Source organism: Vicugna pacos, chromosome 11 (assembly GCF_048564905.1).
Source record: "Vicugna pacos chromosome 11, VicPac4, whole genome shotgun sequence".
NCBI classification, from domain to species: domain Eukaryota; kingdom Metazoa; phylum Chordata; class Mammalia; order Artiodactyla; family Camelidae; genus Vicugna; species Vicugna pacos.
In genome coordinates, this window is record NC_132997.1 from 29,059,308 (window position 1) to 29,073,735 (window position 14,428).

Below are 14,428 nucleotides of genomic sequence, written 5' to 3' on the forward strand. Positions count from 1 at the left end.
CATTTGACAGCATCACAAGTCCACCCCTCCTATCCAGCTCACTGTGGCTCCTTCTTTATGTCTTTAGTTGAATGAGATCTTTTCTGGTAGGTTACAGTCTTTTTCATTGACGGCTGTTCTGCAAATAGTTGTGATTTTGGTGTGCCAATGAGAGGAGTGAGCTCAGGACCTTTCTACTCCACCATCTCTTGGGCATTCTCTCCCAGACTTAATTCTTAAATGTTATTACCTTGGCCAGCTGTTTTCATCATAGATTTGAATATAATGAAAAACAATATAAAAATTAAAAGACATGAAGAAGAAGAGAAGGAAAAGGAAGAGAAGAAGGAGAGATTGATCCTAAATCAGGTTCTCACTATTAAAAATTAAAATAAAATTTTTAAAAGGGAAAAAGTGATATTTGCAATGTTGTACAGAATCTATATAATGGATGCATCCTTACAAATGGAGGAAAGATAACAAATCTATTTTAGTCAACATAGTGTTTTATTTTATATATCACCAATTTTGAGATTTTTAAAAATATTAGTCCAAATCTGTAAATCATTATAACTGGTAGATCTGCCATCCATTTTGGCTGAACACTTGTATACAGTAAGTCAGCCAAAATTCTTTCACTTCTGTATAATCTTATATGTGGGTAGTGTTGGTTATTTCTTATAAATTATTTGATTACTTGAATATTGCAAAATACAAGTTGCCATCAAAAAATAATACATTCAACAAAGTATTTTCAAAATAAAGATTATCTGGTTCCCAGAAAAAGGAACATTACTATAATATTAAGGCTAAAAGTGTCAAAAAGAAAGCCGAGATACATGCATGGAAAGCTTCTGCTGAAAAGCTGATTTGCTCATCTTTGAAACTTTACTTCTTTACTATGTAATTCATTTTCTTTAATATTCAGATTTTCAAGTTCTGCTAAATTCTAAGGCCATGTCACTGGCAAGTTAGGATAACTCTAGACGTCTGTAAAATATGAATTTTACTCTTCACAGAAGCATATAAACTCTCTGTTTCTCATGCTCTAAATTCTAAAATAGTCTAAGGTTTTGGACAAAACCAATGAGATTCCAGATTTACAATAAGCCAAAATATGCTGTAATTCTACAGGAAAAGAAACCCAGATTATGCACAGAAATAAAGTACAATCAATCTCAACTTTGAAAAGGAATATCAAGAAAGCAGGGAGTATCAGAACATACGGTAACTGGTAAATAACATACCCGGGGTGCCTTAAATGAGAACATATTATGGAAAAGGGTTTCTCACAGAGCACTAAAACAGCGTCTCTGGAATCCTTACAATGGAAATGACGAACTACTGAAATTATAACATTTTTGAATTAGAATGGAAATGACAAATCTCTTCCAATCCCTTCACTGCCTAGATGAGAAATGTGAGGTGGAGAGGAGAGGGGTAAGTCAGAAATCATAACTGGCTGGGTAACTTTGAACATCTATGGCAGTAGTTGATAATTTGATTGATGGGAAGGTTAAAGTCACCATCATTAGTGAATGACCAGAGTGGAGGTAATAAACAGCATGCTTAGGAAAGGAGTTAGAAAACAATGGAAATAAACAGCCTTTTTGGTTCCCTCATATCTTCTGAATTTTCTCTCCCATGACCTGAGCTGTGGCGAGGTCCTGCACTATACTCTAAAGCAAAACATTCCTTTACTGTCCCAATTAACTGCAAGGAAGAACAGTCTGTCACAGTTTCCCTTCATCGATGACCCACGCATAAACAACGCAGCCTAGAGTCTCACCCCCTAACCACCTCCCTGCGTCAATACCCAACTAGCCCCCAATGTCATTAAAGTTCCAAACAACAAAGCTCACAGAAAATCAAATGGAATGGCTTGGGAATGTTACCCCGAGGGGCAGAGCTATACCTTCTGACTCTGCTGCCACTCGGCTGGAACTGCTGTCCTGGTGACCCTCGTGTCCTCACTGCCAACACTACAGCTCCAATGTAGCCTGTATAAAGACTATGAAATGATTTCTCATGCCTTCCTTCTTACAAATCCTCTCCTCGCTTGGCCTGTATAATTTTACACTCTCTCGTCTCCATTTGCTTTCCTCTTCCCTCTTGAATTTTTTTTTTTTTTTTTGGAGTAGAATACCAAACCTGAGTAATTCCCAAGACTCTGTCCTTGGCCCACAATCCTCTCTCTCTATGCTAGGGGAGCTCAACAATGTTTTCATCTTAAATCTCTCAGCTCTGTCCTGCTGATTTGCAAGTTTTTCCCTCTCAACAATATTTCACATTCATTTTGTGATTATATAGCTTTTTTAATTTTATCTTTTATCAAGGAATAATTGACATACAATATTTCTATTTGATTACCTAACATTTCCCTTATATTTAAAGTACATCTCATCCTGTAACCAAGTATCACCTCTCTGCCTTGCAGTTTACCTAGGCTTGGTAGTAGCTTTGATTCATTTTTTGAATTAATTAGTTTTCAAACTTGATGTGCAGCAGAATCCCCTGGAGGGGCTGCTGACATACAGACTGCCAGGCCCCACCCCCAGAGTCTCCAGTTCAGTAGGCCTGGGGCAGGGCCTGAGGATTTGCATTTCTAACCAGTTTCCAGATGATGCTGACACTTCCTCCAGGGACCACACTTTGAGAACCACAGCCTAAATTTATACCCTAGATATGGTCACCTGGTTACCAAAGCCATTATTTCAACCTTTGGCTGCTACTTTTCCTTTATCATATCAGCACTTTAGTTCAGCATCTCCCCACTTCATAACTGCAAGTTTTAGGAGCTGGTCCTCCTGATTTTCTCTAGCCCCCCTCTTCCTATCAAAACGACATTCTCTCATCAGGTCCTTAAACATGGGTTTATCATGGTACGTCCTTGCTCAAAAACTCATGGCTCTTATGCTGAACATAAGACATTTTAAATTCTCTACCTGGCTCATAAGGTCTTTAATAGCCTGTGAAATGTGGATACCCTAATTACCTCCCCTGCCTACTGCACAGGGCTACTGCGAGGCTTAAATGAGATACAGGCAGTTCTCCTTATGCAGTTACGTTCTATGAAGTCACCGTGAACGATGAATTAGTGAGCACTGGAAACAGAGACCGCTTCCCACGAGCCTCCAGCCACATTTTCTTCAACTGATCAGCACATCACCTTGTTTTATGTGTGTTTCAGTTTCAAGTTACCTTATTTATTATAATAAATATATTTAAATTATATTAAATGCATAAATTAAATTCAAGACACACGTTTTCTCTGTAAGGCACACCGCAGCCCTCCTGCACCTAGGACACTAAACAGCAGTGCAGCACTATGCTTGCGGGCATTTTAAATAGCAAAGTCATCAGCAGAAAGCGCAAAAAGGTGAAAAACGTGGCAGAAAAGACACTATTTACAGAATAAGCTGAAACAAGAAGGCAGAGTTGCCTCGCTCCAGCTTGGCTGGGGAAGGTGCACGCCAGGTGACTCCAGTTTTTCGCCACTTTGCACATGTCTGCAAATGAAGTAAAGGGCCTGCAAGCAGTGGTTTCAGGGCTGTAAATAAATTATAGCTAGTTGTCAGATTTGCAAATATAGAATTTCTAAATGATGAGGATCAACTGCACTAAGAAGGCAACCCTGGAAGCCAGGGTACTGCTCAGACATGACAGTAATAATGACAAAATATTGGCTTACATTTTGAGCGCCTACCATGTGCCAGGGGCTCTTCTAAGCCCTTCATTAAAATTCGTGCATTTAAACCTCACAAAAACCTATGAGACAGGAGTTACTATTGGCCCCATTTTGTAGATGAGGAAATTAAGGCATAGAGAATAAAAAGCATGGCTGAGGTTCCCCAGTTAAAAGTGGTATAACTGGGATTTGTGCCCAGACACACTGGTTCCAAACCCAATCCTCAATCACTATGGTGTGAATATAAGCAAAATTTCCACCACTTCCCAGTGCGCACCTCTGCTTGAGTCAGTGTGGTCTCCTGTATGTTTATTCGTTTGTCACTTTCTGATCTGCCCAGAAATGTCAGGCACTATTTAGATACTGGAGGGGCAAACAGAACGTGGGTAGTCATAGCTCTAAGGAGCCCTATTAGCTCTGAGACACGCATAACACACCAATTATGGGAAAGTAAGGGAAGTGCAGGGATCTCAGAAGAGGCATCAAAAAGGAGTCTCTAGATTGAGGCCTCTCCAGGGAAGCGTCTAGGAGGGAGTGAAGTGTGACATGAGTTTCGATTAAGAAACAGGAATTCATTGGATTAAAAAAGGCAGTAGGAGTGCAGAAGAAAAAAATGCAAAAGGCAGACATGAAGGATGCTAAAGCTTTCAGAAAACTAGCGTGTCTTTTCAAGGCTGGAGCAAACCGAACAGGCAGGAAATAGCGGGGCATGAGGCTAACGGCAAAGGATGGCAAGGGAAAGCCTTGCACGTCAAACTCTGGAGTCTGACTCTTCTTTGAAACCCTCTGAGTAGTCATCGAGTGGGTCTGAGCAGACATCAGACACGAGTAAATCTGGAGTTTAGGAAGACAGTTCTGGAGGACTGTGGGGGAGAGATCAGGAGGGGCTTGGACTGGAAGTGAAGAGATCTGCTGGGAGACGGCTGCAGTGACCTGCCAGGGCTGGGGCTGGGCTGCAGCAGAGCGGTGGGGCGGGCAGAAGCACCAGAGGCGGGCCGAGAAGCTGGAGGAATGGAGTGAGCGGCCTCTCCCGTCCCCAGGACCCTTGCATCTGTCAGTGATCTCCCCGCCTCAACGCCACGTTCATGTCTACTTCTGTATCTTCACTCTCTTCTCCATCTGCACGCACTCTCTTCTTCCCTCCCCCTGTCCAGAAGTGATCACTTTGAGGACTTGATCTAAGTTGCACCTTTCCTAAGAAGCTGTCCTTAATTACAATTTCTCAACAATGTTCCCATTTTTTAAAATTCTGTAGTGCAACATACACTAAATACTATGACAAAGTCACATTACATCTTGCAGATCATTTCATGTACACGGAAGAGCCCAGGACCTTACAGTTCTTTGTGTTTCCTTCACTACCTACTACAAATACCTTGCACATAGTGCATCAACAGGTGTCCGATAAAGTTCAGTGAAAGATAAACACCCTTTATAAGCCAAGAACCTTTATCGGCTCAGTTACCCATTTAGATCAGCTGCCTGAACTATTTGCCTTTCTTCCCAGGTCATTACCAGTGTTGCCCAGCATGAAGGAATTTCACACCCTCTAAGGCTCTGTAGAGCAAATACGGAACGTCATTTCACTGTAAGCCCTATGGCCCCAGAGAAAAGTGGAAACAGTGAGTGACCTCTAATGCTTTTTTCAAATTCTCATCTCAAATTGTAACTGCTTTCCAGATGCCACTGCTTTTCATTCTTAAAACTGACAGAATAGTTTCTCTTATTTCCTTATTTCTAAAACTAAAATGTCTAATTTTTTTTCTCTTAGCTAGAGTTTCCATAAAATAAAATTGTACGTTCCAGAAAAATCCTATCTTCCCCTTAACACATTTCGTTGAACATTTTGCCAACGTGTTACCCATTTTCAAAACTGGTGCCTCCACAAGGGTATCCTTGTGTCTCTGCCCTCCCCAGCCACACCTCATCCCTCCCCAGACTCACTGAGTCAAAGTGCTTATCAAGCACCTAAGAATGAGCAGAGCCTGAGGTAAACTTCAAGGAAGATTAACCCATGTTTTTGGATCTCAAACATGTCTTTGCCTCGCTTCTTGAACCCCTCTATTTCTTACTCTGGTCTATATTTTAGCTGTGTACTTGTCTTGTGAATTGTGGTTTTGTGGGTTTATAATTAACATGTGAATCCAGGTCACTTTTTGCCTTAGAATTTAGAAGTAACTTACGTTAAACAATGTTTTTTTCCCCACCTTTTGATATATCTACTACATTCTAATACAGTTCAAGTGACTTGTTTTCATGTCTCCATTTCTATTTCTTCAGAATTACATTCCCCACACATTTCTTTTGATTTGAAGAATTCTTTTTTTTACTCTTTGAACTTGTCTCTGCCAAGAAACATGTGAGCAAACCCTCAAATACCACTGACCAGGCTGCTCCTCATTATTCACATGCGTTTCCTTGATTTGTTCTTAATAAAGATGTTTCTGAAGCTGATAATACATTGTACTGACGTGTCACTGTATACAGAGCACTACAGGAGATACTTTAAAAGGAGAACTAATAGAAAAGAATATTCAATCCCTCAATTAAGTCTGCAACCCAGTTAGGCATTGAGAGGTTGAGAGTCTCCAGGAAGACTGATCAGAGTAGGATCCCAGGGGAAGAGTTTTAAGCCAATTTCAAAGGAGGTTAAAACTGGACTGAAATAAGATTTTGCCACTTCCCTCAAATCAGAAGCACCTAACATTTGAGAATGTATTTGCATATAAACTGTACAACATATGGGATAAGAGGATGCTGATTTTGTTTAATTTCTTATCATTATCCAGCACTTTGTAATAGATGTGGCTATTCACAATTAATAAATATCTTAATGTGTGGGTAGACTCAACTTTCAATTGCTTGTTGTTACCAATTCTTGCCCCAAAACTAGAGCTTTTAAAGATCAAATTTTATTCTATTTACCTTTCAACTAGTCCATTTACATTAGAAAGATGTTAAGAGTTTTAGGAAAATACTTCAAACCACACATTTTATATATAATTTCAAAAGTAAAAATAAGTTGAAAACTGGTGGTAACCAGTTTTGCTACCATATATAAATCTTTAATGTAGGTGCAAATGTTTCTAGAGAATATAATTGACATTTGGCTACAATATTTACATACTGTAAAAATGTAAAAGGATTTTCAGTTTATAAATAGCATGTCAAATGCCAAAGAATAAAAAAAAAGAAAGTCCTTTTTCAGTTTCATGAAATAACTCTCTAGACAGAGCAGATTTTCAGAGCATATTATTTGAAATTAAAATAATCAGTAAATGAGGTCTAAAGAAAGTAGTTTTATTTTAAAACTTCCTAATTCCATAGGAGCATCCGGAAAAGCACTACTTGTCACCTTACCCTTTGATGATTTTGGCACGATATGGTATGAAATAGCCACAGGGCTATTCATTCACAGGGTTTAATTTTTATCACAGAGGAGACAATATAAGGTATAAAGTCAAACAGACCTATGTTCACATCCTGGCTCTTATTCCTTATCACCTTTTTGACCTTAAGCAAGTTACCTATTATAAACATCATTTTCTTATCATTAAATATGAATTATAATACTTACTTAAAAGATTATTATAAGAGTTGCATAAGATAATACAGTAAAAGAACAGGTGCACAGTAAATTGGTAATTAACTCTGGTTTCCTGAACCCCTTTATGCCCAGTTATTTAGCCTTTTATGACACAGAAATACATCATCTAAGGAAAACATCAGTCCCTAAGTAAACGTATGACAAAGAGTTAATGATTCCAAGAGCAAGTGATGTCATTACTGAGTGCTTGATCTCAATTACTTCCAAATATTGTCACCTCCCAATTAATGTATTACATTTCCTAGCTTCTAGACACTTCACTGGCAACAAGGAAATGAGAAGGTGTGAAATTTTAATCAATGTATTTCATCTTTGAGATGCCAGGCTGTTTTTAAATCATCCAGTTCATCAGATTTTCTGCTTACTATTGGTTCACAGCTTAAGGAATACAGAAAATCACTATAATTTTATACACATGCATATCTACCTTGAATTATTACAGCTGGAGTCTTAATATTGAGAGCAATGTTGTGTGTGTTTTATCATTGTTGGTTGTGTAGGACACTTTTTGTCCAGGTTTTCTTTGGCATTATCATATATAACAGGGAAGTCAGTAATACATGCCCGGGAGATAAGAACTAGAAAAATCTAATACATCATCTCAGGTCACAACTCAGTCGTGCCAAAAATGAAAAGCGCTGCAGAAATAATGAAAAGATCATTTAAGGGCACTGTTTGTTGTAATTATATCTCACTTTGTTTCTCTTTACCTCTTTTTATTTTCCTTCATCATATTCACTGTCAGCTAATCATTGCACAGTAATCAACGCTCAGCTGGGTCCAACACGCCTCTCCAGTCCCCTCGCCTGATGTGGGTTTCTGCTCTAAAAAAAGAAGCTGGGAAAACCTGTTCTGTGACATTATCCTTAAGAGAATCTTTACTCTTATGATAATGACCAATCTAGACATACTTCTGAAAAGCACGGGAGTGGATTTATGAAATGAAGTTCTCAATCGTTATAGTCTTATTTCTCCTCCAGGAGGAGCAAACTTTCATGTATGATGCAGGGCTGCTTCACTTAGAGGGAACTCATTTTACACTTGGAAAAATTCTCAAAAATCATCAAATTCTCTGATTTTACAGAGATGAACACTATGCCCCAAGATGGCCTGAATATGTTGTCACAAACTAACCAGAAACAGACCTGAGCCTGGAACCCAGGAATAAACTGTCTCATTTTCTACTTAGACCACACTCCAGAAAACATTCTTCTTATTGGCAATTTCTAATACTAAATTATTTTAAAAAGTATAGTGGGAGAATATGTAAATAAATTTAAAAAATGGTTTTATATCCAAAAGAGCAATTGCTAAACACAATTACTATTCCAAATAAGTGTTTCCTATTATGGCAGGAGGTGCGTATTTGTGCAGGGAAAAAAGTCATAAAACTTGGCTTCCTTATTAACAGAGTAAAAAAGTTTTTGTGGAAATTAAACTAATGCTTTATCCAACCAAAGCAACTGAAGAATATTATTTGGTTTTAGGAAAGCTCTAACACATTAAAAACTTCTTATCCACATGACTGTTAGCTCAACCAGGCAAGTTTCCCTGCGCAGAGTGGCCGCTGCGGGCTCAGCTCCTTGGCTGGACACACAACGACACAGAATCTGAGACACCTGTATTCAGTTCCACCTCAAGGCTGACTTTCTTGGCAAAGTCTGAATGGAAGAAAGCACCCCCTTCCACCTGCCTGATTCCCGTGCAGGCTGAGAAACACGGCAGCCGAGCGAGCGGGCAGATGGGAAGAGAAATCAGTTTGTCACAATTTTTAGACAAATAAGAGAGAAAGGGATCCGACATCCTAATCAAATCTTCTTACCTCCTGAACAGCATCTGAACATTTTTTCGGAGTTTCTAAAACAGCAGATTGAGATTCTGGGTTGAAAAGGAAGAAGACAGTCAATATATTAAAGAGCAAATTTTCCCATTTCTTTGATCAGAAAACAAAACTAACTAAAATATACCTTTAATCATAAGTATCAAACATATCCAGGTTACCTTTCAGTTATATCTTTATGTCATAAGGACATGACTGCTTTTCAGTATATTTAACACACAAAATGACTTAACACTCATGTCATTAGTTATTTTCAAAGTCAGATTAGCCCTATGCCCGTCTTTACATGTCAATCATGGTTATTTTCCTCAATTGCTAGTTTCAATTTGTGCCAGGAAGTACCTGCAAAGACATTCACTTTTTATATTAGTCCCTTAAATCTGCACAATGACAGAAGCCAACTCACCAGTCCTGAAGGATGGAATGTCGAATGTCTTATCTGACTATCTGACAATCTACCTTCCACTTTAATGAGAGGTAAGGAACACTCACAAGAGGCACTGCGTAATAAGGGATTTTGCTCCTTCATGTCTGTCATCTGAGAATCTACGGGACTGCAGATTCTTTCACGCCAGAAAACCTAAGGGACACCAAAGTCTATGTTTTGTTTTGGTTTTTAAACTCGGGGATACTTTCTTCTAAGTGAAGCTTGCATGGTAGTTTGCAAACAAAAACATAACAGAGCCTCCAGGAATCCCCAGGGCTGCGTGGACCGGAGTCTGAAAATGACTCATCGTGTCCAAGCTGGGCACCTGCAGTGAGAGACCCGAGGCAGCTGGTGGCCACGTGAAGACGAGAGTCTGTCTCCTGACTGTCACGTCTGTCCACCCCTGACTGGCACTCAGACCAGACACCTGACAAGACACAGCAGTCACTCTTGGGGACCCTTTAGACATTTCCAGTTTGGCAGCATGTGACAATGCTATAGAAAAAATACAAGGCATTTATTATTTAAATCATACAGCATAGTGTTAAACTATGCGGAAGGTTTTCACTTCACTTGGATTAAAGCGCCGTCCCCGCGCGGGCCCCGGGCCTTCTTTCAGCCCCCCGCCCCCGACCTCTCTGCCCGCCTCCGCTGCAGCCGCACGGCCTTCCTGCTGCCTCTGGGCGCACCAGGCACGCCCCGCACCGGCTCTCTGCGGCGGGGGCGTCTGCACACCCCGCTCCCTGCCTCCTTCCTTCTGAGCTCACGCAGGCCTTCTGGGCTCGCCATTCAGCAGCAGCCCCGCCCGCTCCCCAGTCTCCCCATTCCCTGGTGATTCCTTCACAGTGTGGCTCCTCAAATGAAATACTACACAATTCAGTTGTTTGCTGATACATTTATCAAACTCTATGAAGACAAAGATTTTGTAGATTTTTTCCCCTTATTGAACCCCCAGCATCCAAAATAGTGCCTGGTAAACAGCAGATGTTTAAAGTATCTGTTGAGTACTTGTAAGAGGGGATGAAAGGAGAGATCAAAAGAATGAGCCAACCATGGAAGTGGGAGCCACCAGGGAGAGAGGGAGCTGAGCAGGGAAGGAGGGGCAGGGATCAGACAGAAGGCACAGGCACCACCTGAGCTCCCAGTGTCTCCTTCAGAACAAAAATCACTGAGAAGACCAGGAAGCAGTCACTCACCGACAGGCGTCACCGTGGCACAGAATTAGCAAGTGGCCTTAGAATACAAGCCCTTCCTCGGACAAGCGCTGTTCCACTCAGTTAAGCAAAAGGGCTTCTTCCCTCTTACACTGACAAACCTCTGCTCTGAACTTAACACCTGAGTTAGCCAATTTGGAAGAAAGATCGTTAACAGCAAGGCTAGGAAGAGTTAATATTAAATCCTGTCTAGATGCGAACATTTTTGTTTTCTGCTGTTTTTAGTCACCTCCAAATCCTGCCGAGTACAAGAGACTTGAGTAAAGGCCCTGGGGCTTTGCACTGAAGAGAAAGTGTCCCTTCCTCCTCTCTGTGTGGCTAGTGCAGGAGGAGCCCACAGGGTCCCCTGGTGGAACACCAGCCGCCCAGACAGCGGAAGTGCACACAGCGTTTCCTGGTTTTCCTCTGTTGTCCTGGACCTGGGGACCTGCCCCGACAAGCGAACTCCTGGGCTCTGATGGTGAACAAGAATGTGTACAGCTCGCCAGAACAATGAACTAGAAAGATTTATCAGACAATATTTTGAACACCTACATCTAAACAGTGGATTTCCCTCTAAATCAATGTGACCTGAATTGAATTGACTTTCCCATCCCCATCTCTTTCACTATACTTCTTATTTCCTTGAATCAGTGTGTTACATCTAGGAGAATCTTATACATGAAAATATTCTCGTCAAAATCAGAAGCTGAAGTATAGGAGTTCTAGAGGGTGAAGATTTTAAGGTGAAAGAAATGCACAGAATAACTACTACAAAGTAAGGGGGGATTAATGAGAATAGAGAAGAAAGAAAAGTGAATGTTAAGGAGAAAGAAGATAGTAGAAAGTAAAAGGAAGAAAAGGAAGGGAAAGAGAAACAGTAAAGGTAAGACTGAGAAATTGCATAATGTGGAACAAGCATGCTGGGGACCAGTAACCAGGAAGCTGGCTTGAGTAACAGCTCAGGTCTAGAGTCGGTGGGCAAGAGTGCATGAGAAACCCGCTCAGCCCTACAGCATCCTCAAGATGCTTGCCCCTCGTGCAAACTCCCACGTTTTCCTCTCTCAGGGCCCGGGAGCACTTTCGGGAACTGCCTTCTACTCCGGAGCTGGCAGCCGGGCCCCATTCATCAACTAGGATGGTGGCTTTTAAAGAGTAACTGGTGAGGTTGGTTACAAGGGGACATCTGACAACTCCACTTTCCCTTCTTAAGAATCAGGAAGCAAGCCTGGCTTGAACAAACATTACTGTGACGCAAAGTAGAATAAAGAGCATCTCTAACAAAACTTTAAATGTTCCATTTTTTTTCTTTGAAGTTCCCTCACAAAAATGTCTGGGCTCCCCACAACTCCAAATATGTTTCAGAGATGATCTCTTCATCACCACAAATAAGCCTACGACTTACAAGACAAAATGTACCTGGATGAGTTTCACATTTGTAAGAGGACAGCAAGAAACACGAGTAGGATATGCCGCTCTGCTACGAATGGAAAATAAATCAAATCACGCCTTTAACGTATACAGTTATGCCTCCTGAAAATGAATTAAGCAGCCTCTAATAAGTTTTACATTTTAAGGAAATATGCACTTACACAAAATTATTAAACTACAGTTTCTTTAATGGTATACATCAATTTGATCCAAATCTACTCAATTTAATTGAAAGAGAATTCATTACATTTCATTTCAATTGCATGACTTATGACTAGCGGCCTAATAAATGGTAGAGGTCTCTAATCCTGGTGTACCACGTTCTTCCACAAGTGAAGATGTGGTAAATATGTAATTTTCCTAAAAGGGGCCAACCCTGTATTCTGCTTATTGGATTATTTAATAGTGTGGATCCGCTGCTCATTGCCAGCAAAGGATATCAGCACATGAGCTTTTGCTTCATATATAAGGGAGAAATGTGGGCTGACTTTTTGAAAAATTGAACATGGAGAGCCATTTATAGGAGACACGCCTGACCTGTTCTACATTTTATCCCTTGACCATGTAGCAAGTTGAGAGATGAATGCTATCAAGCATGCCCTTGGCCCCTTACAGAACTTCTGCATCACCTCCACTGAACAAGTGTTAGAGCATTAGGACTAAAGGTGGAGACGAGGTGATGCTGTATTTGCATTACATCCCACAGAGTCTCTTTTGGATACAGGAGGCCAAAAAGTTGTGCCTCTGAGACTACTGCTTTGAATCTCACGGACCCAGGGCACGATATAGAATTGTTCCCACCTCCCTTTCTACTTTCAACCTGAGGGATAAATTTGCAACTACCTTTAAAAACTGCTAGTCCTTCTGAAATACATTCTGCTTCATTTTATTCTTCCATCCTAAATTCCTTTCATTTTAATCTATTTTCCTTTCCAGTCCTTTTGGACACCTTATATATTCATAAGCTGCTCAAACCTTTTTTTGGAGCCAGAGTAGGTTACAATTCTTTCAGCCAGCATGTAAACACAATTTTTAGGATTTCTACATAAAAAGTTTGTCATGTTTCTACTCTCCTTCCATATTTTCCTCCAGGATTTTCTGTGCCCCAGTAGCCTTTCTAAAATCAGCCCTCTGTTCACTCTCTTGATCACTCACATTATTAAAGATAAGGGCCTTGATTTTCCAAAGATGCACCCAGAATGATCCAGTCTCTGTTCACACCCAGACATCTTGATCCTGTTCTCCATGAATTCAAAAACTAAAGTTAATTATCTGCTTGTGTAAATCTACTGAGTAACTTTTGAAACTTGGTACTGAGCCCCTAAAATGGTCCATGGGATGTTTCAGCACACACACAAAACTCCATCAAATACTTGCATTTATGTGCTGAGTAGATATTTTATTTATTTATGTCTTTTTCAACATCAGATCTTCATTTATTTACTCAAATATTTAAGTATATACTATATGTCTAAAGGTCTTAAAATGTTGGGAGTCTACCTAAGAGACAGATATGTATAAACAGATAAATTACATACCTAAATAATTCGAATGATAGAAATCTAAATAAAATGCCATGGGACTCCAGAAGAAACAACCACCAGGGCAGGGAGGTGGGTTGAATCAAAAACGTAAAGGAAAATGAAGAGAGGGAAGATGAAGAGAAAAGATCATTGAAAAAGTTTTCTTCTTATTAATTTTTCTGCCATGAACTTTTGGACATGTTGCTTCCTAACTTCCTTATTAGTTCCTCCTAACTCGCCTTGTCCTTCCAGGAGGCATTCTACATACCTCACAAGGTCACTGTCGACACCTTATGTTCCTCTGTGGGGACAACGGAAACATGTTGTAGGGAGCAGGGTGGGAGCGGAAGATCCCCAGGAGTCTGCAGCCCTTGCGCAGCTCACTGGTGGGAAGGACACAGAGGCTTCACCTCCGCCTGTGCACTCAGAGTCATTTAACAGAGGGTCAGTCTCTTCATCAACATATAAAGGTGTAGAAAAACCCATTTCAAAAAATGCATCATGGAAAAATGAAAGAGAGCTCCATGAGAAAGGCAGAAAAGGCAGCGCCATGAATCTGAATTACCTGGACATGTGAATTAGAAATCAGTATTAAGAAGAGTCAGAGGACAAAAAAAAAAAAAAAAAAAAAAAAAAAAAAAAGGCAAAGAAAAACCAAGGTGTCAATTATCTAAGATGGAGCCACAAGTCTTTCTTTTTCAAGAAGAAAGTCACTGAGCCCTTTTACTTTAAATTAAAAT

The 14,428-nt window shown here is 40.3% G+C and overlaps 1 protein-coding gene across 1 annotated transcript in view; it reads right to left on the reverse strand.

The window, feature by feature from the left end:
• FMN2 (formin 2) overlaps positions 1-14,428 on the reverse strand; it is a 281,809-nt gene that overhangs the window by 186,703 nt on the left and 80,678 nt on the right. The window contains exon 4 of the mRNA XM_072970983.1: positions 9,097-9,152. Within this exon, the coding sequence (XP_072827084.1) occupies positions 9,097-9,152 (56 nt within the window). The remainder of the gene's footprint in view (positions 1-9,096; positions 9,153-14,428) is intronic.